Source organism: Cannabis sativa, chromosome 2 (assembly GCF_029168945.1).
Source record: "Cannabis sativa cultivar Pink pepper isolate KNU-18-1 chromosome 2, ASM2916894v1, whole genome shotgun sequence".
Classification (NCBI taxonomy): domain Eukaryota; kingdom Viridiplantae; phylum Streptophyta; class Magnoliopsida; order Rosales; family Cannabaceae; genus Cannabis; species Cannabis sativa.
In genome coordinates this window covers 551,602-578,827 of record NC_083602.1, presented here as the reverse complement: position 1 = coordinate 578,827, position 27,226 = coordinate 551,602, and the positions used below count along the sequence as shown (strand labels likewise).

At 33.7% G+C, this 27,226-nt stretch overlaps 4 protein-coding genes across 9 annotated transcripts; 2 read left to right on the top strand and 2 right to left on the bottom strand.

Annotated features, from left to right (window-relative positions):
* Positions 1–5,034: 5,034 nt before the first annotated feature.
* Positions 5,035–11,820, bottom strand: LOC115719006 (TATA box-binding protein-associated factor RNA polymerase I subunit B). 3 transcript variants are annotated; one of them, XM_030647855.2, is made up of 6 exons: positions 11,520–11,820; positions 9,789–10,005; positions 7,311–7,996; positions 6,135–6,962; positions 5,922–6,055; positions 5,035–5,849 (listed from the first exon to the last, which is right to left on the bottom strand). In XM_030647855.2, exons 3-6 carry the CDS (start codon positions 7,957–7,959, stop codon positions 5,235–5,237), a joined length of 2,226 nt encoding a protein of 741 aa, XP_030503715.2. In that variant the 5' UTR covers positions 7,960–7,996; positions 9,789–10,005; positions 11,520–11,820; the 3' UTR covers positions 5,035–5,234. The 3 variants fall into 3 exon arrangements, with proteins under 3 accessions (XP_030503715.2, XP_030503716.2, XP_060965718.1); XM_030647856.2 differs by having other exon boundaries at positions 9,789–9,912; XM_061109735.1 differs by having other exon boundaries at positions 9,789–9,903.
* Positions 11,821–12,117: 297 nt separating this feature from the next.
* LOC115719007 (OVARIAN TUMOR DOMAIN-containing deubiquitinating enzyme 6) lies at positions 12,118–16,267 on the top strand. 4 transcript variants are annotated; one of them, XM_030647858.2, is made up of 9 exons: positions 12,123–12,334; positions 12,565–12,624; positions 12,706–13,581; positions 13,777–13,938; positions 14,335–14,412; positions 15,007–15,085; positions 15,188–15,333; positions 15,428–15,493; positions 15,590–16,267. In XM_030647858.2, exons 3-9 carry the CDS (start codon positions 12,904–12,906, stop codon positions 15,983–15,985), a joined length of 1,605 nt encoding a protein of 534 aa, XP_030503718.1. In that variant the 5' UTR covers positions 12,123–12,334; positions 12,565–12,624; positions 12,706–12,903; the 3' UTR covers positions 15,986–16,267. The 4 variants fall into 4 exon arrangements, with proteins under 4 accessions (XP_030503719.1, XP_030503718.1, XP_060965720.1 ...); XM_061109737.1 differs by having other exon boundaries at positions 12,134–12,334; positions 12,528–12,624; XM_030647859.2 differs by lacking the exon at positions 12,565–12,624 and having other exon boundaries at positions 12,118–12,334.
* Positions 16,268–17,296: 1,029 nt separating this feature from the next.
* LOC115719005 (pentatricopeptide repeat-containing protein At4g02750) lies at positions 17,297–21,830 on the top strand. Its single transcript, XM_061109734.1, has 5 exons — positions 17,297–18,919; positions 19,312–20,296; positions 20,629–20,712; positions 20,902–21,027; positions 21,372–21,830. The coding sequence occupies exons 1-2, from the start codon at positions 17,435–17,437 to the stop codon at positions 20,116–20,118; spliced, it is 2,292 nt and encodes a 763-aa protein (XP_060965717.1). The 5' UTR covers positions 17,297–17,434; the 3' UTR covers positions 20,119–20,296; positions 20,629–20,712; positions 20,902–21,027; positions 21,372–21,830.
* A 2,247-nt stretch (positions 21,831–24,077) lies between these two features.
* Positions 24,078–25,781, bottom strand: LOC115719008 (BURP domain protein RD22). Its single transcript, XM_030647860.2, has 3 exons — positions 25,647–25,781; positions 25,410–25,521; positions 24,078–25,144 (listed from the first exon to the last, which is right to left on the bottom strand). The coding sequence occupies exons 1-3, from the start codon at positions 25,686–25,688 to the stop codon at positions 24,291–24,293; spliced, it is 1,008 nt and encodes a 335-aa protein (XP_030503720.2). The 5' UTR covers positions 25,689–25,781; the 3' UTR covers positions 24,078–24,290.
* Positions 25,782–27,226: the final 1,445 nt, after the last annotated feature.

Genomic DNA, 27,226 nt, shown 5'->3' with positions numbered 1-27,226 from the left:
TAATCAACGAGGTTTATGGAAAAACGTGATTAATTAAAATTTTGCTTTTTAATTAAACTTATAAAATAATATTACAAAAGACTCGGGATCCCGATTATAAAATTATTTACAAAAAAGTTTTAACTGTTTAACTGATACACAAAATAAAGGTCGTCTAACGACCAGTTACAAAAATCAGCCTTGCTGTCCCGAGGATCGTACGCTCCAGGCCTAACCACCCCGACATGTACAATCTTCACAAGCTCGCTCACGGCCCATCAGCTTTAGCTTTGCCTTTACCTACACATAAACGTAAACTGTGAGTCGACAGACTCAGTAAGAAAAGCATAATAATACTCAACCATAATTCTAACTGCCGTGTCCAACACGATACTGAGTCCCGCTACTGCCGTGTCCAACACGGTACTGAGCCACTACTGCCATGTCCAACATGGTACTGAGTTTTGAACGTTCACAGGGACGGTACTATTGACAAGTATCCTCCTGATCGGTCGAACCGGTCATACTCCGGCCGTCGGTCATACTCCAAATTTCCGTACCGACGGGATAAGTCAACAGCACGGAACCACCAACCAAATGTCAGCCTGATCGGTCGAACCGGTCATACTCCGGCTGCTGGTCATACTCCAGCCTGTACCGACGTGATAGGGTTGGATGGTTCGAAGCCAACATACATAACTAATGTAATCTACATATGCATACTGTTATACTAATCTTACCTGGATTCCGAATTCAGGTGTGCCGGTCAACCTGACTGGAACTTTAGCTGAGCGGCGGATTACAGGCTCCTAAACCATAAAAATCACAACACTATAAGTGACACGCTAAATCACTTCCCGGGGACTAAAACTAGGAACTAAAAGTTTCCCTATCGATAAAAAGCATGTCAATACCCCTTAAAACATAAAAACGAGGAAAAACACGGGCTCTGAAAATTCCCCAACCGGCAGACCGGTTACCCAATCGGAATTCCGGTTCTGGGAATTACTGGACCCTCATCCGGAATTCCGGTTGCACAACCGGAATTCCGGTTCCTCGCAGGAATTTTTCAAAAATTCCTAACTCAACCAAATCAAACCCAATTCATACCAAACCTTCCAGACCTGCTCTAAATACCCCAAAGAACATTTCCAAGGCATAAAAACAACCCAGAAACCTCAGATACAAAATTTGCCATTAAAGCTCAAGCTTTGAGTTCTAAACTCAAACTTGAGCAAATCCCACAAACATGCATTCAAACCTGCCTAATTCTACTTAATTAAGCCTAACTAAGCCTCTGAAAACAATTAAAAGCAATAACAACATCACAGAAACAGATTCACTACATTTCTTCAAAAACCACATATTTTACATAGAAAGTTCAAAGCTTTAAACAAGGTACTATACATGCATTTCCAACAGCTTAGATAACCTCAAAATAACATACATACATCCCAGAAATTAACAATAAAACCCAGCAGTAACAACAACTAAGAATCCATGCATGCATCACCATCTTTTCATCAAAATTCAACAAAACACAAAGAGAAGTTACAAGAGCTAACCTAGCTTGAAGTGGACCTTAAAATGAGATGAATCAACAAGCAAAAATCAATGAAGAAAACCAGTTCCTTGCTGCTCCAAGGCTTGGCCGAAATTGAGAGAGAATTGGAGTGTTTTTGAAAATTTCTTTATTTTCTTTACTTAGTATTTTTTTTTTTTGTTGTAAAATGAAAAATAACAAATGACACCTAGCATATAACACTTTCAGCCAAATAACATTAAAATAAATATTTAATCTTCAATTAATAAAGTCACTAAAGACAAAACACTAATGGGGCAAAAAGACCATTTCGCCCCTCCACCATAAAACCACATAAATCATACTAAAGGGGTATTTTTGGGAAATTCTAAATTCCCGGCCATTCCCGACATTCCCAATGTCTAAAACCCGTCCCCAAACTACTAACATACTAAGTTGTGATTTCTACTGAGCCAAACGTCGAGTTCCAAAATACCGGGCACCGGAAATGCAAAATATGAAAACTACTGAATAACATAACCATGCATTTCTGAATTCCATAAATAACAGTATAATAAATTATTTAAATAGCTATAAATAATTTCATAATTAATCATAATTAACTGATAATTTCCAAATTAACTAAGCGGGCTTTACACGGAAGGAGTCATATTATTCCGCTGCACCCAATGTAAGGTTTCCCAAACATTATATGTGTTTATTTCATCGTTTTAGAAAGTTCATATTTAGGGTGCTAATCAACATACTTGTGAGTAGATCTAAGATCCTGGTAAAATAATCTCCAACAGTTCTTTTATTATTCAATGTGGATTTCAGGTCTATATTTTGTTGCTTCGTGGTCTGATTTTGTTTTCTCAAACCTCAAGCCTAGTGCAAAGTGAAGCAAAATCTAGAATTTATTATTGCGGTATGGAGCAAAGTGAAGTTCAGAGGGTGCTAGATGCATCGGGTTTCATCCAAAGTAAGTTGTCATTTCGGTACTTAGGCATACAGATTTGTTCTAAGAGGCACACAAAAGCAGATTTTTCAGGCATTATTGAGAAGATGGTTGCTCGTATTTGGGTTTGGAGTTCTAGACACTTATCTTTTGCTGGTAGAGTGACACTTATCAACTAAGTATTGGTATCAACCAAACAAGATACCCTTTGGGTAAAATATATAGGTCAATACTGTGTACATAAAAAACCAGCCATAGTGGAACCTTGTGTCTTTCTGCAAATAGTAGCTCGTATTGGCGACAAGTAATCAAAGTGAAAGAGAAGATTAAACAAGTATATAGAGCAACAATTTATTTCTTCTACTTATTCAAAAGGATACTCTTGGCTCAACCCGAGTCTTGTGCCCGTAAACTGGAGTACTCATATTTGGGGACGATTTAACCCTCTCAAACATCGATTCATAATGTGGCTTGCAGTAAGAGATAGACTGGAGTTCAAATTTAATGTTTGTTCGGGTAACAAGTGCTTAGTTTTTGGTGATCAAAAGGAAGACATTCGACATCTCTATTTTGAATGCCTATATAGCAAAGATGTCTTGATGCCATAAAACAGTGGCTGGGATGGAGAACAACAAAGCAACATCTTCAAGTAATGCTAAGATCGATTTCAAGAGCTCGATGGAATGGCTTCAAGAAGCAAATAGTATGGTGGTTGTTGTAATGATTTATCATCTATAGAGAAATAAGAATGAAGCTTTGTGGCATAAAAGAAGTTTTATCATTGTCAACAATCATTGGATGTATTAAGCATGGTATTAAAAGTAGACTGCCTTTTATCTTACCCAAAAATATGAAAAAAGTTGATTTAGAATGGATACGAAAACTATAGCATGTATATTTGTAGCTTGTAATAAAACTTAGAGTATGTTTGGTATTGTTTTCTGTTTTTTATTTTAAAAAATTGTTTTTAGAAATGAGAACAAAAAATAGTTTTTGAAGTTTTTAAAACACAAGTCACGTTTGGTTAGTGATTTTTAAAAACAATATATATTGACCTAAAGTGAATTGGTTTTTAAAACAGAAAACAACATTTTGTTGTTTTCAAAATTCTTGTTTTTTGAAAACTATTTTTAAAAAACAAGGCCAAACAAGCCAAATTGTTTTTAAAAACAATTTTCTGTTTTTAAAAACAAAAAACAGTTTTTTAATTATGATGTCAAACATGCACTTAGTTACCCAAAGATTTCAAGCCATGTATGGTGCTGATAAGTGTGTAGATATGATTTTGAAGCAATATAATTTCTCATTTATATCAAAAAAAAAAAAAGGAAAAAATTCACACAGTTGCAATTCTATATCATTAATTACATGTAAGATGTATATATTAAAAATATATACTAATTAATCTTGAATGAATTGAACCTCACTTCTAACATGACAGCATATCATATTATATACTTTAAAACGACAAATTGTCACTGGCAGAATGTAGTAAAAGACATACAATATAATAAACAACTTAAAATAAATTAATTGCCTAACTTAATTGAACTTACATAAAAAAAATACTATTAATATTATTATTTTTTTTGTAATAATTTATTGTTGATTGTAAATATCAAAATCACAATCATACCATTTTAAGTATAGTTTTACCTTTTTGATTTCTCCATTATTAATGCAAATAAATTTGTAGTTATCTACATTATATATTAAACTGAAAAAAAAAAAGGAAATATTTGTTTTACCAAAGACTAAATAACGTAAACTAGTATTAATTATTAAATATTTATTCATTTTAATTAATTTTCAATGGACCTACATAATAATTCATTCTCTATATAAACTCAATTATCCAATTCATCCATTGAAAACTCTCTCATACCTTAATAAGCTACGTATTAACATCATATAAGTACTTCATATATAATTAATTTAAACATTAAGTACTCATGAAAAATACAAAAACAATCAAAAATAAAATCTAATCAGTTTATTAGAACAGTTTATAATAAGCCACATAAAATTAGTTTCAAATTTTCTGACCAACCTAGGTATCCTTCAAAATTAATTTAAAAAAATAATACAAATAATTCAAATAATTGCTAGAAAAATTTCAAACTTCATCACAGGCCTAATGACATCTAAAATAGATCAAACACGCAAAGAAAATAGAAACCAAATGGTGGTGTGCCTCGTAAGAGTTTTGACACATTACACCGACAAAATGAAAAACTCTTTTTCGATTGCTTTCAGTGCATCTTTTAGATTGGGAAAGCTCTCCGCGGTGTCCAATACCTCAACACGATCCAAAACAATCCAAAAACACAATTCCAAAGTGTCAAATTACTACTATCTTCTCCAACTCTGGTGCACCATATTAATGGTATCAATCATCAATAAATATACTCATAAATATTCTTGAACTTACATTTTATTGATTATAATGTTCTAATAATCTTTCCTTACACATTTTTTAAGCAAATTATTTTTAGTTTATCCACTTTTTGAAGCAAATATCTTTAATGTGTTTTCTTTTATATTTCTAAAAACAAATATCATCAAATCCTTGGAGTTAGGTTAAAATTTTAATACTTTAATTTATTAAAATAGTTTCTTTTTTATGTTACTAATCTCTCTTTCGGGTTTGACCTCATACTTAGATGAACATTGTATTTTCAAAAGTGTCACTCCTACACTTGGAAGTATAATACTTAAAACGTAACTTTTGGTCCAACATTATATTTACAAAACACCCTAAAAAGAACAAATAAACTAAATATTCAAATTTGAAAGTCCAAGAGACTCTTCTAAGCCATCTCCACTTATGGAATTAGTACAAAATTCACAAGAGAGATTTGGAGGAGTCATATGCAAACAGTGGTTGATTTTGTGCTCAGTCCAAACCAGTCGTTTCTCGAAACTCAACACCCCGAAATGCATATACCGAGTTTCAATTTGGACAACTTTAGCACAAGCACGAAGCAAGATGTAGTAATCTGCATGAACAGAATAAGTCAACGAGCCTTCGTCCCTCTTTCTCGCGTAATGTAGATACCCAAATTTTTTCAATTGTTTCCTCGGCGGCATGTAATAGAACCTGTTTTCCTCCATGTTCTGTTTCATTTCTTTAATGGATTCTTCTTTAAGAGTAGAAGTAGTTGAAGTTGTTTCATCTTTCGGGTTTTGGTCATTTTGTGTTGTACTCTTGGACCGGTCATGGTTTTCACTTCGAGTTTCACTGTCGGATGAATTACTAACACCCTCGTTTTCCTTGAACTTCTTCTCTCTATGTGGGAATGTTCTACTACGCTCTTCATCTTTTCGTAATCTTTTTTGCTTATCGGCTCTACTATAATTATCACAGTCTACTTCAGTTGTTTTCGAATCCTAGATTGCAAGACAAAAATAAATAAGTTCCAGAAGTTAAGAGAAAAAACACCAAAAGACTCGAAATCTTACCGTTTTGTTCTGATAAAAACCCCATAACTCTTCTATCAGTTTTTGCTCCTCGTGATTCTCAAATGACGGTTCTAACCCCGCAAAAACTACATCTTTACAGTGCTGGAGATATGTTGGCAAGTCTTTAGAATACTCTGTCAATGTAAGTTAAATCATTACTATCATTATCCTTTTCGAGGAAAAAAAAGAAAGATCTCAAGAAATAACTTTTACCATAGTTTTCATGTATTCCATGATACAATGCTTCAAGATTGCTCAGAAGCTCGGCAGCATCCATCTCAGATTCCTGAAGATGTAATGTGTTTATAACAGGGATCTTATAAGGATCATCAACGAAACGAGGAAAACCAGAATCCTTGTCTTTGAAATCTTTCAAACTAGGAGAATCAGAATCTTCTTCTACCCCATTAGATGTGGAAGAAACATTGTGTTTAGACAAACTTCTCTCCCATATTCCGAAGCCGTTAATATTATAAAGAATTCTTATTGCAACAATCAGTATCGACATCACACAAACACGAGTAGGAAGCCTTAGTTCACTAGCTGATAACCATAAATTTGGAGGCATTGACCACTCGTATATACGACAAGCGTGAGGAAGAATCTTATCCGAAGGAAGTGATAGCTTTTGAAGATAGCGTGAAGCGATGGCGTAGAAATTCACAGGAGGTAAACATAAGCCTATGGATTTAGCAATGGAAGCTGAAAGTGGTTCCATCTTCTGTGCTGTTACAGATTCAAGAGGCCTGAACATGGAACTTGAACTTATTGGGCAAGCTTTTGTTGGTGGTCCAATGAGTTTTTCGATTTCAACAAAAGCGGCAAAGTAGGGAAGTTTCCCTTCTAATGACCACTTTACTATATCGGTTGTCAAGACTGCTTCCCTGGCGAGATGACAAACTAGAAAAGAAATGGCTAAAGTACAAGACAACGGTATCTTCCTTTTCAATGATCTGATCCATATCGTTACAGCACGCTGACCATACATATTTTGGGGTTCTGAATTATATTTAGACCGCGGCTCATCATTAGGCAGCTCTCCTGAAAGAAACACTCATTCAAATGCTAAAATATTCATTAAGACAACTAAAATATGCTTAGTTGTTGTAACTTGTAAGGCAAGGCATCTAAGAGGCAAAATAAGCTAAAAGTTAATATGTATATATATGTTTATATGTATATATATACTCTAATCTAATTCAACTTTTATGCTAAAATATGCTTAATAGCCTTAATGATTCCAACCAAGACTTGCGTTATCTGTATCAAATGCGAGCTACGAGCAAATAGAACAACTTTCTGAAGTATCAATACTGTCACATGAATCGTAAATTTAAGACAGTTAAAAATAAAATGATACATTAAGGTTTGAGTTTAGTTTGAGCAAACCTTGATTCTGATTCTCAGACTCGTTAATGGCTTCATCAACCCAACCATCATCAAACACTCGAGTGGCAGCCACGAACCGCAACCAAATGGTCCCAGCCAACCCACAAATCAAAGGGCTCACTTTAAACTCCCTAACCAAAGCCTCACACTGAAACTCAATCATCAACTGCAAACCCATAATGTATCGAATCCTTATCTCATTATAGTAGTCCTCGAAGCTCGGAATGAGCTCCCCGACAGACCCAAAATCCTCTGGGCCAGTGGGTCCAATGTTGTCACTAAAAAGATCCCAACTATAATTGTGATCCACTTCCTGACTATTGATCTTGACTTGAATGGGAGTCTCTTCTTTGTCTTCTAAAGTTAAAGAAGTCCAAAATTGAGAGTGCATTGAGGCGTTGAATTGGGACTGTGATTGAGATATAGTGGAGACGTGTTGGCGTTGGCGGCGGTGACTAGCAACATAGACAGCACCACCACCACCACCACCACCAGGGCCCTTATCGACATAGTCCTCATCACCAACACCGGTGTCAATGATGTCCTCTGCCTGAGAACCACACCGAAGACAGTAGAAGAAGCCATCTGCATCATCAGCCATCCCAACATTGCCGCAAGTTTGACATGTCAAGGCCATGGGGTTTGCCATTTTTTAGGGGTTTCGAATTCAGATGACTCGTCCTTATCTGAAAAGAAAATGCACCAAACCTTCATTAAGATATTATCATATATTGAGCCAGAATCCAAGTAAATTGCAGATTTTATACAAATATATTTATGTTCTAAGAAAGAATAATAACTAAATTATTAATTCATATAAAGAAAAAAAAGTTGAACACTTGGGTGGTGTACTGTTTGGCATTGTTTTCTTTTTTTCCTTTTTTTTTAAAAAAATGTGTTCTCAACAATGAGAACAAAAAACATGTTTGGATGATAAAAACTGATCTCAGAAAACAGTAATTTTTTTTAAAAGAAATACATATATTCCACTCACAATCATGTTGCATGTAAACAAAGATACAAATGTATTTCAACCCTAACAAACCAACCTAAATTAATCAAGAGTACACAATTTTATGCCCCAAATTTACATAAAACCTACCAATCTCAAAAATCGCACATTAATATGATCTAAAATATAAACACTAATTACATATAAAAAGAGATTTCAAGTACCTGAATTTACATAAAACTAACAAATCTCACATAAATATGATTTAAAATGTAGACACTAACTACATATAAAAAGAGATTTCAAGTAAGAATTCTGGGACAACAGAATGTTTATTTCATGCAATACCAAACAAGGTTATAGTAAGAAGAAAAGAGAAGAACATAATATGACAGTGAGAGGAGAGAGGAACAACACTGCAGACATCGATACACAACTTAGAAGAAAAATAAAAGAGAGCAAAGCAACGGGTAATAGCAGAAACAATCTTAAAGATCAATCATCATAGTAAAAGATTAATCAGCATTGATTTTGCTTCAATGCACAGTCACACTATAAGTAAAAATACAGAGAAAATTACAGTGGTAATATATCTTTGCATGTCTCCTCTACATATAAATCATAGCTAAATAAGTACATAGGATCAACTAGCAAAGTAAAATCAGAAAAGTAGTAGTTTTACTATTTTGGGACTAAATAATGAAGCCCTATGTCCATAAGCATAGACAAGTACTGATTTGACAAATTTTACATTATAGAATGTTCACATTCTTCTGTTATTTTCTTCTTTCACCCTTCTCCCTGAGCCTTCTATCATAGACCATAAAATATTACTACTGAGTACACGAAGATCAAATATTTCAACATTATATGCATTTTTCAAGTGTAATATCTTTAGCAATAGCAGATATGCATAATGTATAATTCCACAACAGCAACATTGTGCTAATATATAGCATATCTTTTGGATAACCATCGAAATCTTTTCATAAAAGAATTCATAATACACACTACAATATGGAAGCAAGGCTTACCTAGCTAGCTTCCTAAATTCATCATTTTTCTCAAATAGTCATTATGTGCGCTTGTATGTAAGATGTGGTATGGATATATGAATGTATTGGTTTGTGAAGCCAATACATCATTATGTTTTCGTTTGAACATTATTACAAACACCTGGTGGCCACTATACTAAAATACAACAAATATATTTAAAATCGCTATTAAGTAATCAAAGAGTAATTACATTACTCAAATCATTCATTCATTCCTAATATCACTTCTTTTATTTTCTTTAATTGAAAATGATCCTAATATCAAAAAACCAGATAAAGTTTCAATCATTTCTCTACATTTAGAACTCAATTTGGATTATCATATTTCAAAACCATCAACTAATTATCCTCTTCTTCTAAACAATTTTTCAGAACAAAACACAGGTTGATTCAATTACTTTAACATTGATCACACAAATGCAGAGAGAAATCAAAAAAAAAAAAACTGTAAAAATAGATGAAAGAGCGTACCTTTGAGTGAAGTAATTGTGATTGTTTATCCGAGCAATGAGTGAAGCTTGCGCAGGTGGCAATGAAGCCAACAGCCTATGAATTCCTCCTCTCCGTTGAACGAGCTTTAAGGCTTCTGATACCGCTGATGATCAAATAGTCATTATGTGCGCTTGGGCTTCTCATATAATTAAGACACAATTTCATATTGTGTTTTTGGAGATAAATGTATAAATTTCTAGAAAAATTAAGGGAAAATTTTAATTAGAGAAGAATATAAATTATCGTAAAATAATAGAAGTATAAGTAATAGAATAATTGAAAAAAAAAATAAATATAATTAATTTTGATTTAAAAGTATCAATTTAAAAGATTTAAAAGATGTATGTAGTGTAATTTCTTTCATGTATGATGCTGTAAATTTTATATTATAATATTTTAGTCAATTTTTGTGGTCGAAAACACATGCTGCAAATGTGCCCGAAATACGAAATGTGTTTGTAATTATTTATAAGAAAAAAAAATAGAAAAGAGAAATGCTAAGGGGTCTTATGTTGTCTAACATCTTATAAAGTATAATATTATTATTGGTGTCATAAAGCGTTACCCCATATAAGTTGTGATGTCATAAAGCGTTGCCCCATATAATTTTCCTAGAAGCATTGCTATTGGGGATGCCCAATATTTTTTATAAGTAGCGCCTTTCGATTGATTAATGATATTTTTTAAAAATTATTTTCTTAAAGAATTGTTAAAAGACTTTACTATCCTCCTCAATGTCATACTAATATTGGTATAATTAAGTATCGGAGCTTATATAATTTAATAAAATAATTTTTAAAAAATATCACTAATTAGTGGCGAATGAGTAGGAATGTCAGTCGGGCCGGGCCCGGCCCGGCCCGCCACAAATCCGGCCCGGCCCGACATCACTTTGGCCCGGCCCGACATCACTTTGGCCCGGCCCGGCCCGACTCCTTCTTTTGCGGGTCATAGCGGGTCAAGATAATCGGGCCGGTTAGGCCCGACCCGCTTTTTTTTTTTTTTTTTTTTTTTTTTTTTAAAAAATACTTATTATTTTGTTTTGTTTCATTTGGGTATTTAATTAGTAATGGTTTTATTAAATAGTTAAGTAATAATACTGCTTGTACTTTATTAGCTTCTCATCACTTTTCTTGAACAAGTTTGCATAATATTAGTATAGAATTTTTGAATTTGTCATAATTCCTCTCCAAAGAACATCATATAACTATGAGAAAAACTATAGCTAACAGTATTTATAATGCATCTTTCTACAAAAAAAATATATATAAAAATAAAAAAAGAGCCTTCAAAACACCTGAACTAAGATCAATATTTTCTTAGAAGGGGTATAAATGCAAAAGGTAGATATTAAGCTAAAGAGTAAAGACAAACAGCACTTGTGGAAAATATACATCAGACGTTCATTGACATAATATTGCAAGCAAAAGGGCCTCTTGTGATTTCAAGGGCAAGGGAGGGATCACTAATACAATTTATCACAACATCCAGGCACTAATACACGCCCGAAATAATTTTTTTTTTTTTTTTTAATTATGGTCTCAATTCCTTTAATGGGTTTCTCAGCAAGCATAGTAAAAGGAGATCGAATCAACCCACCACAACTCAAAACCCATAAACACATGATCATCGGCAAATTGCTTAGCTACCCAATTATTGTTTATATGAATTAATAAATAATATATATAGTTAAAACTCAAAAACAAATACCTGTGACTGTGAGACTTAGAGGACTGCCTAAGCCGTCTATCTTTCTTCTTCGAATTGAGGAAAGTGAATTTGTTTCCTTGGAGTTTCAGTCACACCCACTTTCTCTTTCTCTCTCTCTCTCTCTAATTTATTTGTTTATTTTAATAAATAATAACTACTTAATATTTGAGATTGGGTCTTGGGTGGCAGAGGTGAGGGAGACAGAGTCGTCGGCGGCGGGGCTGGAGATGAAGGAGCCACGGAGTGCAGAGTCTGAGAAAGAAGTGGTGAGATTTAGGTTTAGAATTTGAGATTTTTTTTTAGGGATTTAAGTTTTTTTTTAATATTTGAAACCGGGCCGGGCCGGGCCCGACCCGAAATAATATAACCGGGCCGGGCCGGGCCGGGCCAGAAGTCCGAGAAGAGCCCGAATCATTCGGGCCACAGTCGGCCCGTCGGGCCGGGGGCCCGGCCCAGCCCGCGAAAATAGCCCAGATTGACATTCCTACGAATGAGCATTAGCATTTCTCTTTTCATAGTCATCATTGGGAAAGATACACGTGTTTCTCACGTGACTTGGTGATAATAGATGGTAGTAATGGAATGAAAATGGTAGAACAAAATATCCATTAAATAATAATCATTATAAATAAATAAAAATAAAAAATAAAAGAAGCAAAGCACAAAGCAAAGCATCGTCTCTTCTCTTCTCTTCTTCCCCAAATCTTCAATCTTCGATTCCTTTCTCTGTAAACCCTACAAAATCCTCTCACTCAAACCAAAACCCTTCCGATTTCATACCTCCCGAATATAGCCAACGGATTTTTCTTCATTCCGTAAGTTTTCATTTCTTCTTGAATTACTTTCTTGATTTTGAAATTGATTGCATTTTCCTAGTTAATTTTGTTCTTTATTTATGGAAATATTTGGTAATTGATCCTATGATAGTGTGTTTTTCGTTCGATTTAATGCGACTTTTTTTGGTTGAATTTTGTGTTGTTTCGAATTCATTTTTGGTTTCTTTTTTAGGTTTGATTTTCTTAGAAATGTAAGGTGTTTCTTGCAGATTGGGAATTCAAAGGAATATAAATTTTCTCTCTTTTTCTTTCTTGTTTGCGATTATCGGGTAAAATTTTAGTACCTTAGAAGCTTTTATTGCTTAAAATTTGGAGGTCTGGGTCTCATGAGAATTGTTAGGGGAATGCAGAGATCGTTTTGCGAGAAGAAGAAGGTATCAGGAAGGAAGAAATCTTTGAGCCGAGGGATTGGTGTGACAGTGCCTAAGGCTAGAGCAAGGGATAAACCTGTGATGAGTAAGGTTCTGGGTCTCTAAGTTGTGAGGGTTTCGGTAGGGAGAGAGAATTAGGAGAAAGAGAGATTGGTCATTAGGTTAATCTATTTCGGTATGACTCGGATTTTGATTCAGCGAGGTTCCTCTAGTGCTGCCTCGTCTTCTTCTTCGAACCCGAGTCGTGCTACTGCAGCTTCGGCTCGTGCTGAGCCTCCAGTTAATCATTCTGAGGGTGTTTCTGTTGTGAAGGATGAAGAAATTGGAGAGGAACTGCAGGAACATGTGGTTGTGGATGAGTTTGTTGAGATTAGCAATGGTAAGGTTGGGAAAAGTGATGATCTGAGCTCTAATATCGAGCAGAATGAGAATTTAACTGATGAAATTGTTGATGGTGAGAAAGTCAGAAGTGGTGGTGGTGATGATGTTGGGGATCAAGGGGAACTAATGACAAATTTGAGTGGATTGAGAATTTCGGAGAGAGGGGAAACTGAGATTGAAGATGTGAGTGGGGATTCTCTGCAGAATGTCATTGGGATGACTTCGCAGCCACCCCCACCTCCTGTCCCACCCCCGAAACCGTCTGCGTCAAACTCAAATGCAAGGAGGTTCATCTCAGGATGTTCTAATGCAACAAGGATTGGACCCTCTAGAAGAGTTGCCTGGCCTGTTGTTTCAACTAGAACTTCACCGACTGGATCACGGCCTTCTTCTCCTAGGTCTCATGTTGAAGGCGAGGGGTACAATAGCGCTGATGAACAAAATCCTTGCAACTTATCTTCTTATGATGATATTGTAAGTTCTTGCTTTTATAATTGATTAGGTTTATGGATGTTTATTTCCTTTAGGCATTATGGTTCGTAATGTGCCTCTTTGTAAGTAAAATTTTTAATCTCGCAAAGACTTATCTCTTGAATTTGATGCTGTTATATCATAGCTTATGATTGGTTTGAACAGTAATGTAAAGTTGTCATATGTCCATCTTTTCAGGAACGAGAACGACAATTTGAAATTGATGTCAGACGTGCAAAAGGTTTAGAAGTCAAACGAATGCTTGAGGATGGAAATTGTCTATTTCGTGCTATTGCAGATCAAGTTTATGGAGATTCTGAAGCATATGATTTGGCAAGACAAATGTGCATTGATTACATGGTAAGTCATGCTATGTCATGTGTGAATCCACATATAACTGTTTTATGTTATCCTATTTGCTACATAAAATTATTCAGTGTGTTATTTACTACCAAGTCATGATATGGATGTGGTCGAAAGCCTTTAATATTACGGTATGAGTCATGGCATTCAATGCACTTTAGGAAAAAAATTGAGTTATTTTCACTTTGGGGACTTTTATTGAACTATTTAATGCAATTCACTTGGGGGATCTTTGAAGGTCCTGTTTGTAATGTGGTGTTCTTGTTGCTACTAAAACCTGAAGATGACTTCTTGTTGTAATCTTTCTTTGGCTCCTTGACTAATTTTCAGCACTTATGAGTATTTGAGCCTTTTACTGATGATTTAGTGATTGTGATTCTAATATTTATTTAGGAGCGGGAGAGAGATCATTTTTCTCAGTTTATAACAGAGGGCTTCACATCCTATTGTAAGAGGAAAAGAAGAGATAAGGTATGTATGATTTTTATCTTATCTCTTGCACTACTCGTTTATGTTTGGTTCATGTTTTTTTTTCTTACTGAAAGTAACATTTAAGTGAGTCGAACCACTAAGAGAGAAAATGTTACTTTTATTGGCAAAGTGCCTGCGAACATCCTATATTGATAATTCATAGATTCGTCATGGCAATAGAGAAAAACTCACACTTTCAATAATAGGACATTTTTGGTTTAATACTTTAGCAAAAAATAATTAGAATTGGGATTCGTAAATTCGTGATACTCTCAAAAAATAATGAATATGTGCGTTGAGTATGTTATTAATAAAACTATCAAACTGTAAGGGAAACTGTATTGAGGGGCTCAAAACCAGTTCGTTTTCATTTTCTTAACACTATTGATATGTATGAACACATTTTAAAAGTCAGTTGGTCATTCCTTAATAAGCTACAAACAGTCTAGATGCGAAATTTCCTTGCAACTATTTCTATATCCAAAAGATGATATTCTATTATCTTGATTCGTTCCGTTTTGTGAAAGTTTCAGGTTAATGTTCATTTCTTATTCAGTATGCATGTGCTGATCTTTCTGTTCTCTTCTGTGGCAGGTTTATGGAAATAATGTAGAGATCCAAGCCTTATCCGAAATGTATAATCGGCCAATCCATATTTATTCATATAGCACAGGTGATGCCTTTAATATTGGTCTATATCGGTTCCATCCTACTTTTATATAATTGCTGTTTTATAACGTTCTACCACTCTGGCTAACTCCATTCTGTCATTTAGAACCCATCAACATCTTCCATGGAAGCTATAATACTGATTCACCACCCATACGGCTAAGCTATCATCATGGAAATCATTACAACTCTCTTGTTGATCCACGTCGATTAGCGATCGGTGCAGGGCTCGGGTTCAGCTGCCTTCGCGGGGTATGTTCTGATTAAAAAGATGTGGATGTGAGATTTTGAACCGGTTTCATTTGCAATAATTATTATCTGATTGAGATTCACCTTTACCATGCAGACAAATGCTGACAAAGATCAAGTTAAGGCTGCCATTAAAGCTCAACAAGATCAACAGATCGATAATGCAAGTGCTTGATGCCTTTGACTGTGTTGTACTATTGTTTACTTGAATGTGAATTGATTTATCATATTCGAAGACATTTCTTTTACTTTCTTTCAGGCACTTCTAGCAGAGGGACGATTTTATTCAGATCTTGAGCTTACCGAGAAGGAGATTGAACGCATGGTGATGGAAGCATCAAGAGCCGAGTATCTTGCAGTGGATACTTACAAGCAACAAATTGGCCATAGGGAGTCTTCTTCTACTTCCACAGCCGAGCCATCATCTTCGGGAGCCAGTGAAAAAACAGGGTCATCAGGCAGCGAGACAATAAAAGTGGAGACCGGACAAGACAATGTCCTTAGCAGCGGCATGCGAATGCTGTTAGCAATGGGATTCAGCTACCTGCAGGCGATTGAGGCTTACAGTATTTTCGGGGACGATGTTGATTCTATGGTTTGTTACTTGCTGGAAACAAGCAGCAGTAGCAGGCGCAAAGGGAAGGCAACTGAATGAGCGATTCGATTCGGTTGAGTTGTCTGTGGTTAGTTTCTAGTAGTGGTAGAAGTAGCTGTATTGATGGAAGTGGAGAGAAGAAACAAAGAAGGGGTGAAAAAATGACTCATGCTCATAGTTATTTGAAAGCCTATTGAGCTTCATATAAAGTTTCTATAAATAAAAAGCTAGTAGTTTACTTTCAATTACTCTTTCTTTTTTTTTTCTTTTTTTATGAAGAAAAAAAAAACCCAAATTGCACATTGTTTTTTTAGTTTAATGAGCTATATTGGTATTTTCTTACTTGATATTTGTGTTATGCATGAAGTGATTGCTTTTGAAAAGTAAAATTAGTTTGTGATTAGAACCCAAATTAAGTAGAACTCTTTCCCTTTGAGTTGATATAAAGATAAACAAGAGCTGAGAATTTTTTTACATTTTACACAATTAATTTTTTAATATATATATTTTTTTTAATTACACATTTTATATATACACAATAATATTTACTTAATTATAGCTATATAATTTATTCAAAAAAAAGTTAAAAAGAATAAATATATAATTAATAAAATAATGATAATTCTCTTTCAAATAAAAATAGTTATATTTGTTGTGTTTAAATTTAAGCTAATTAGAATATTTACTTCTAAACTTTGATATGTACCAAATGGTTAAAAATTTCTCATGAAGTATTGAGATTATTAAATTTAAAGATTTTTGTCCAATTTTACGAATGAATGTTTGATATGGATGAAAATTTAAGGGGTATAATTTTGTACATATCTAAGTTTAGGGACATAATTAGTACATTCACTACGATCACGTTAGTAAAATTGAATAGAATTGAAAAGAATTCTTTAAATCTAATAATTTCAATACGGTCTGAAAAAAGTTTGGAGGAACAATTTTAGGCCAAAATCCTAATTATCCTTGAATTTATAAAAAAGGTTTGTGACATCAAAACCAATAATTTAATTCAATTAGACTAGAACAATTATAATTAGGGGTGGTAATACGTGTTGACGTGTTATATTCGTGTTCGTATTTTACGGGTTGACATGTTTAATTGGTCAATCTTAACTCGATCCACATATTTTTCGTGTCAAGAAATCTCAACCCTAACTCGCCTTGTGATGTCTGCTTATCAACTATATTTATATTACAATATATGGTGATCAATATGATTGGCATTACATATTTAATTTTTATAAAAAATAAAAAATTACAAATTATCAATATAACGAATAAAATTTTTAATATAAGTATAAATTATTTATCTTATATTCTTGTAAGTAATTTTATTTTTAATTTATATCTTTTTAATTATTTCGTGTCACATGTATTAATTTTAGATTATTTTTCATGATCTTAATCATTGATTCAATTACTCTTTGGCTAACATAATGACATTTTTTTGAGTATAAACTCTTTGCTATGTTAAGATATGAATGAAAGGTGGTACTAATCATGTTCATAACTCGGCGATTCAGACAGTTCCACACTCATTACCAACTCACTCCAAATCCAATTCCTTCAAAGAAATCATTAACCCAAAAGCACAATCCCAAGAACAACCTTAAAAACATCATCTCAGACTCCGACATTGTACGATGGAATGTGGAAATCAGTTCTCACATGCGCAACGGCCGACTAGAGGCTGCTCTTGGTGTCTTCAATGCTATGCCTCGACGTACTGTTGTTTCCTTCAATGCCATGATTTCTGGGTACCTTAATAATGAAAGGTTTGATCTTGCACAACAATTGTTTGAGAAAATGCCTCGTAGAGATTTGGTGTCTTGGAATGTTATGCTTAGTGGGTTTGTTAGGAATAAGAATATTGGTGCTGCACGTGAGTTGTTTGATAGAATGCCTCAGAGGGATGTTGTTTCTTGGAATGCTATGTTATCTGGTTATGCTCAGTATGGTTATGTTGATGAAGCTAGAAAGGTTTTTGAGAATATGCCTTATAGGAATGGTATTTCGTGGAACGGTTTGCTTTCGGCTTATGTTCAAAATGGGAGGATAGAGGAGGCTTTTCGGTTGTTTAGTTCGAAAACTGATTGGGAAGTTGTTTCTTGGAATTGTTTGATGGGTGGTTATGTGAGGAAAAAGAGGTTGGTTGATGCTAGAAAGCTTTTTGATCAAATGACTAATAGGGATGCTGTTTCTTGGAATATAATGATTTCGGGTTATGCCCAAAATGGGGATTTGTTTGAAGCGAGTCGTTTGTTTGAAGAGTCCCCTGTTAGAGATGTGTTTGCTTGGACAGCGATTGTGTCGGGTTATGTGCAGCATGGAACGTTGGATGAAGCTAGAATAGTATTTGATAAAATGCCGGTAAAGAATCCTGTGTCGTGGAATGCAATTATTGCGGGATATGTTCAACGTAAGAGAATGGATGTAGCTAGTGAATTGTTTGAGGCAATGCCATGTAGAAATGTTAGTTCTTGGAATACAATGCTTACTGGATATGCACAGAGTGGTGATGTAGAACAAGCAAAGTTTATTTTCGATGGAATGCCTCAACGCGATACCATTTCTTGGGCGGCTATGATTGCTGGCTATGCTCAAAATGGCCATGGTGAGGAAGCTTTGCAGCTATTTGTGGAGATGAAAAGAGAAGGGGAAAGGTTATCGAGGTCTTCTTATACGTGTGGTTTGAGCACATGTGCTGAGATTGCTGCTCTTGAGTTGGGGAAGCAAATGCATGGAGGACTTGTAAAATCAGGATTCGAAACTGGTTGCTATGTAGGGAATGCACTCCTTGTGATGTATTCTAAATGTGGAAGCATAGAAGAAGCATATGATGTGTTTAAAGATATACAACAAAAAGATATTGTCTCATGGAACACAATGATTGCAGGGTATGCAAGACATGGATTTGGCAAAGAGGCTCTTGTGATTTTTGAGTCTATGAAGGCAGCAGGAATCATTCCGGACGATGTTACAATGGTAATTGTTGTTGTTATTGTTGCATCCACTATTTTAATCAATTTAGAATGGTATCGATACACTAATGTTCTAGTGCTCTTGAAAGAATTAGAACATAGGCATTTCATTGATATCAAAGAGAAAATTATAAAGTTCCAAACTTTTCAAGACAGTTTGGTATCTCTCTGAGTAATCTTTTACTCGCTTTGTTACAAAACAATTCCTTGCCCACTTACAATTGATCATCCCTTTATTTATACTAAGTCTCCTTAACTGGTTTAACGCCTTAGGACGATAAGATATCTCACTTAAAGCCACTAAGAATTCGACAACTTAGCCTCTAAAATCCTAATTAATTATACTTTTTGGTTGCCCGTTGTTTCTATTAATACTTGTTCCTAATTGTATTTCAGGTTGGGGTATTGTCAGCTTGTAGTCATACTGGCTTAGTAGAGAGAGGCACCGAATATTTTTACAAAATGAATGAGTATTATGGAATAACACCAAATTCAAAACACTACACTTGCATGATTGATCTTTTAGGTCGAGCCGGGCGCTTAGATGAGGCCCAGAATCTAATGAAAACTATGCCTTTCGAACCTGATGGTGCAACATGGGGTGCTCTCCTTGGTGCTAGTAGGATTCATGGAAATACCGAATTAGGTGAAAAAGCTGCTAAGATGATTTTTGAGTTGGAACCCGAAAATGCTGGCATGTATGTTCTCATTTCAAATTTATATGCGGCTTCAGGTAGATGGGGTGATGTTCGGAATATGAGGTTGAAAATGAGAGATAAAGGAGTGAAAAAAGTACCGGGATATAGTTGGGTGGAAGTTCAGAACAAAGTTCATACATTTTCAGTTGGGGACTCTGTACACCCGGAGAAGGATAAGATCTATGCCTTCTTAGAAGAGTTGGATTTTAAAATGAAGCAGGAAGGATACATTTCTTCGACAAAGTTAGTTTTACATGACGTGGAAGAAGAAGAGAAAGAGCATATGCTCAAATATCATAGCGAAAAATTGGCTGTGGCATTCGCAATTTTGTCAACACCATCTGGGAGAACAATCCGTGTGATGAAGAATTTGAGAGTGTGTGAAGATTGTCACAGTGCCTTCAAACTCATATCGAAAATCGTGGGAAGAACAATAATCTTAAGGGATTCATATCGCTTCCACCACTTTACTGGAGGCTCATGTTCTTGCGGAGATTATTGGTAGACTAACGAGATTTACAGCGGAGAAACTAAGACTCAGATTGATTTTGTAGCCAATTGAGACTCTTTTCTGTACTAAGTCAGTTGACTTATTAGCAGAAAATAGAAACAGAAAAAAGGGTGAGAGAAAAAGAGTTCTTGAGAGCAAGTGTTGAGGTCAACCTTCATGAAAGTGGTTTCAGGTAGAACTAAGAGCCTTGTTTTCTTGTCATATTGTTGCTGGTGTAAACTATCCAAAGATTGGTGATTGTAATTTCATTCATACATAGTGAAACAACCTCTTTTGGAGGAAGACTGGATGTAGATCTCAAATTCTGATCGAACCAGTATAAATTCTGTTGTTACATTTTTCTTTCACTGTTCTGTTTTCCTTTTTCTTCTTCCCCAAATTATGTTAATAAGTTCACTGTTTTGTACACTAATCTGATTCTTGAACTGTTGAGTCTTGTGTTGAATTGTTTCAACATCATCACATTGTGGAAGTATCAAGATGATAGAGTTCTACTGATTGCAGATGAGTAACGGTAAATTGAACTGTCTCAACCGTCTCGATAGAGGCCAGATTGCATCCTACCTAAAGATATCAAGGCAGCAGCAGGTTAGACATTTCTCTTTTGTTTCGGAGGCCAAAAGGAAGTTACTTTTCTGTTCTTTTTTTCTCTACTGAGCCCTTGGAATTAACCAATTCAAGATTGTATATTTTATTATTGTGTACTCTCATTGAAACTCCATATAATGATTCCACATGAGTTATGTTAATTTTTCAGTTTGGTCCTTTCTTTTCAAGGTTTTGACGGTCAAGACACGACCAATTTCAAGTTAGAACAGAAGGTGGTTGTTCCATCAGAGATAAAAGTTTTCGAGTTGGCTGCTAATTTCGGGATTGGAAAGTCCGTTCTTTATCTCCAAGTTGGTACGTGTAATCTGCTTTAACCGATTTATCATATGTATGTTTTTCTCATTGCCCTTTTGTTGTTAGATTCAATTGGATGTGTCCTTGCCATGGCTGAATGAAACTACAATGATTCAACACTGTTAAGTCTGTAGTGCATCGAAAATCCAAAACCGAAATAGCTAGCTAGTTTAGCATTATCGGTTGAAGGTGTAAGATAAGATAATTCAATTCAACCAGAGTTAGTAAAGTGTCGCTGAGCTTAACATAGTTTCGAAATTATTATCAAATGACTTGTATTTTATAGTGTGTAATAAATACCAAATGGTCTAAAGAACTTTTCATTTGTGTTTTGTTTCATGAAGTGTTTTTGATAGAGAGAAAAAGAGAAACGAACTAACGAAGGCATCATGTGAGATGTAATCGCGGCTGCAGAAAAGGGTAGCGGTCGGCCTTGTCAAACTCTCTTTGTCTCTCCCTCTACGGACTCATCGTGTTGTTCTTCGGCCTTACAGTGTTCTTTAGCATCTTCTAGGATATGAGTCGTTAATTTTCTACAATATGCATCATACTGGGTATTTCCTTTCAGTAATAAACAAGAACTTTTCAGTGGACCAAGTTGATCAAGTGGACTGTACGTCTCTCTAATTAATAAAAAGAGTTCTAATTAATAAAAAGAGTAAATAGCAGTGTAACTTACACCTAAAGTTTTAAGTTTGTAAGCGGCATAAATTTACTATTTATTTTTAGCGGCATAAATACACAGTATTTGTAAAACTGTAATTTTCTTCCAGTTTCGTTAGTTAGATTCCGTTTTGAATTTGTTAAAAGAATATTTAGAAGTAACTAATATTACATGTTTCTGTCTAGATTCAATGATTTAGAATTTGGACTTTATATGTATTCTGTTTAAGATAATAATAGAGTCTGTATTGATGAAATTATTAAAAAATTATAATTTTATAAATATTGGGTACTTATAGCTTTAAAGATTTTATGCTACTTATAAACTTAAAACTTTGAGTACTTATTTTGCTATTACACTTAATAAAAATAATATATATCATTGCATAGTAAATCTTATCAATATTTTCCCTAAAAAGAAATGAAAGCAAAATCTTATCAACATTGGTTTGATGTATTTTTGGGAAATAATATCATTGATTAGATTTTAGATAAATTTACCTAATGTACTTTTTTTTTACTTACCTTTCTCTAAAATAACTAAGTATTTTTATTTGATTTCTAGACATTGGCTCACTTATGCACCTAATTATAAACTTTCACTCTTTTGAATTTATATAGTTGCAATTTATACTTGTGTAAAATAATAGTTTCTATATGTATAATTGTGTAAAATGAACTCAAACATTGTGTTGTCACTCTAGAAATAATTAAAAGACAACATTTTTTTCTACCCGTGAACCCTAACCTAACAAATATCATTCGATCAATTATTACCCTTTGTAAAAAGAAAAAAAAAACCAATAATGATTATGTATAAAGGAAAGTGATATTTAAAAGGAATATTATATGTACCTTTCTCTTTTGTTTTTATATTTTTTTTATAAATAAAGCAGATCAGATCTTTTTTCTATTCTCTCGGTCATAAGAGTTCCCATCACACAAATGACACCACCTATAGCTAACATTACCTTTAGAATAGCCAAGCCTTAATCCCTTTCGAGAGGGGCTATGGTGATTTTCGAACCCTTGACTCAAGCAAGGACGGATGACAGTAAAAACAATTCCTACCACTACACCATACAACACGTGGTTGTTTGACTTCATAATTTAAAAATTGTTTTTACTTTTTAAAATAGGAAAGAACTTTTAAAAACTAATAGCGGCGTTTGGCTAAATTTTTTAAAACAGTTTTTTGAAAATTATATTTTAAAAAATTAGAAAAAAGAAAATATCAAAATGTTTGTTTTCTATTTTCAAAAATAATTTTTTTTATCTAAATATTCTTTTTTTCTTCTTTGCTCACATACCAGAACTTGAATCTCGAACCAGGACCCGATCCCGAACCCTAACTTTAATTCGGACCGAGATCTGAATCCCAAACCCAGACTCCGGACTCGGACCCCAGTCGGACCCGAACCCAAACCTCGGTCGGACCTGAACCCAATCCTGGACTTGGACCCATATCCAAACTTGAACCCGAACCCCAAACTCGACCCCGACCCTGAACCTTGGACCTGGACCCAAACCCCAAACTCGGACTCGACCCAGACCCGAACCGAACTCGGCCTAGGTACAAGGTTCAGGTCTAGGGTCAAGGTCCAGGTCTAGGGTTAGGGTCCGAGTTCAGGTCGGGATACAAGCTCCGGGTCTGGGTACGAGCTTCGGGTCTAGGTTTCAGGTCGAGGTCCGGATTTGGGTCCAAGTTCAAGGTCCAAGTCCAGGTCTAGGTTTGGGTTTTGGGTCCGAGTCCAAGTCTTGGGATCAGGTTTGGGTCCAGGTCGTGGTCCAGGGTCTAGATCCGAGTCGAGGTCCGAGTTCAATCTAAGGTGGGATGGGTTCATATCGTAGTATGGTGTAGAATATTGATTTCTTTTTTATTATTAAAAAATCTAAAAATAATTTTTAAAAACTTGAGTCAAACACCATTAAATTTATAAAATGACAAATAATTATTTTTTATTTTCACTTTTAAAAATACAATTCTGAAAACTGAAAACAGAGCCAAATTATCTCTAGTGCATGTGTTCTTAGATTATCTCCAAAGATACTTATTAACTAGTACTTATAACTTAATTGTTACTTAAAATTGAATATAATATAACTAATTAGAACCATAAAATGGCACTTCATATAAGTCAAATATATAATATTATATATATTTCAGATAAGTTTTTGGGATATTTGAGTGTCAGTGTCACCTCTGGGTAACTGATAGTGAAGTAGTACTACGAGAGAAGGATAAAAACTGAAAAAGAACCCTATCGAATTTTTGTTTGCTCAAATTTAATTTTCACATTACTTAATAATTATACTTTATAATCTATTTGATCTTGTAGTATATACAAGTATGCATCTCAATAGAACAACAAGTGATAGATTTAATCTTCTTATATTAAATAAACATGCATAATACATTACTAATACATTCATATTATATAATTCGCATACATAACATTATTCATTACTACAATCTGGATATCAGATATCATCAGTTATTAAAGTTTCTTATAGCTAAGGTTACTATCACTACTACAATTTAGACGTCAGACATTATCGGTCATTAAAGTTTCCGAATAGCTAGGGTTACAAATTGATGTCTAATTTTGAATCCACAGTATATGAAGCTGAGGAAGGAAATGACAAATTGGAACGGTTCCGGGTTTAACTTTAAGAATTTGAAAGGCCAGATGCTTAGGGTTCCATTGAGAAGTATCTTCATGACAAATAGCTATAACCTTATTATCATTACCTTCTTCTTCTAAATTCACCACATAAGCTTCAACGTCTTGCAAAGAGTGACAATAAAACACTGCAAATGGATAATTTTGCTTGTGACACACAACAATTGATGATGACTTTCTCTTCTTTTCTACTTGTGTTATTGTTGTGAAATGATAATATTGATGATCATTATTTTTCATTGCTACTTGTGTAGAAATTGCTTGTATGTTTTTCCCAATCTTTGAAGTTGTAAAGTCAACCATTGACTCTAGTGACGTGGCACAATAGTGTTCATCATGATCGTGATCATTATCTTCTTCACACTCTTTGATGGTTTTCTTCACCATTTCAGCCTCAACTGAGTGCGGTTTTAGTGAAAATTTGGTAAAAATTTCGAGTAATTTTTTAGATGAGAAAGGGATTGATTGAGCTATTTGGCGAGGCAAGAACAAAGTTGGTCTAGTAGTGTTGTTGATGATGAAATTTAAGTTTGTTTTGATTCGATTTCCCGACTTATTAATGTCATTCTCCAAGAAGAAGATACCTTCATAAATATTTGAATTGATATTGTTTTGATCATCACTTGTGGCAGTTGCATAAGAGGTCAAAGTGATTGCTGGTAAAGTGATTGGTAAGGTGATTGGTAATGCAATCGGTAGTTGTGCAGGCTTGTAAGGTGCAACTTCTACTGTCGGTTCTGGAGTAAGGCGGGCTAGGTCATGATCTTTTCCTACCCAGACGGACAATAAATAATTAATTATTAATTTCTTGTATTATATAAATACATATGTATAATGTGTTACATACTTTTTATTATTATTAATATAAAAATAATAATAAAAAAATAAATAATAATTAACATGATGTTTAAATTAATATTATCGTAGATCTATTCATGTATTTTCACAATAATATAATATAATACAATACAAAATTATATTAAACACGTTTTTAATACTGAGTTCAATCTTAGTAGGGTTTTTATCGTTTATTACTCGATGGTAGAAAATCAGTGACAACTTTCGGTATTGGTGTGTTCGGGAGGACAGACTTCCAATAAAGCTCTGGATCAAAGTATTGCACACCATAACTTGCTCCAAACAACACCTATATAAAAACATATACATATATAAAATCCATGAAGAAGAACATAATAATAATTAAGTAGTTAATTACTAACAAAGCAAGAAATTGTTAAACATTATTGGTTAATTTCTAAAATAACAACTTACAATGAAATAAGCTAGCATGTATGAGAAATATTGAAACCCCATTATTTTAATTAGCCACAAATTATAGTCTCTCTTTTATAAATATACCAATAGAAATCAAGGCAAGCTTTCTTATATATAGTGTAATAAATTACTGCAGTAAAAAAATGTATTATTGCATAGTAATTCTTATGAGCAACATTAATTCCCTTAAAAAGAAAAGAAACAAAATCTTATCAACAATGGTTAAATAATTTATTTCTTTTTTGGTAAATAATATCATTGATATAGATATTCTAGACAAAACTATACATAATGTACTTTTTTTTCTTCTTCTCTAAGATAACTTATTTCATAATTATTACATTGGCTCACTCTAATTATAAACTTTGTCATTATTGCTTTATTGAATATACTTGTTCAACCTAAAGATAATTCTATGTATAGACAAATTAGAGAAAGAAAAAAAAACTAAGATAGTGATTTATATAATTAATTAATTAGAGTGATGTGTTCACTTAAAATAATAAAAAGACATTCTTTTTAATTCCCGTGAATCAATTATTACCTTTGTTCACTCAAGGAAAAAAAAATTATTTACACTCCATAAGTATACCCTAATATCAAAAATCAAATTAATTAATTTTCAAAAAATTACTTTTAATATTTTTTCAAAAAAAAAATCACATTATTTTCTATTAATATCAATGCTATTTTAATTTTATTTTCACATTTTTTTTAAAAAAATTATGTATATTTTATTTTATATTTTTTTGTTAATATTTAAAAATTTTTTTTTTTTTATTTTATAAGTATATTTTTGAAGAATATGAGAAGGAAAAAAAAATTTAAAAAACTAATATAAATTAAATATATATATTATATTAAATAAAAATTATTAAAATGGGATGCGTTTATATTCTTATAGGGTGCAAATAAAACTCTCCAAAAAAAAAAATATCAAGTACTCCCCTTGATATTTTCACAAAAAATAATTAGCATTTTTGTCCTCTAATTTTTTTTATATTACTAAGTTGTGCTCCCTAGATATACGGCTTGTTACTAATAGTAATACTCCTCAAAATATACTTTTTACATTAACATGGTCATTTCGTCACACTATATTAAATTTTTTCATGAAATGAGAGTGACTCACTAAATGGTAGCCGGTAAATAGATGCAAATTATATAAATAATACAATAAAAGACCTTTTTTTATATAACAATTAATGTTTTTATTTTTAGTTTTTTAATCATTAAGGTAAAAATGTGAAAAGTACATAATTTGTATTCATTTATCAACTACAATCTAACACGTCACTGATTTTACGAAAATATTGAATAGAGTGTGATTAGGGCCGACCATTGGAAAAAAAATATTTTTGGGCCCTTATTTAGACAAAATATGATATTTTACAAAATCAATCCAAAATTGTGTATTTTTAAAAGGGGGAAAAAATTTAGGCCCCTGTGGGCCCTAGGCACAGGCCTAGCCCGCCTATGCCCAGGGCCGAGCCTGAGTGTGATGGAAGGACCATGTTAGTTATATTTTGAGGGATATTATTTACAAGCTGTATATCTTAGTGGGCATGACTTAGTAG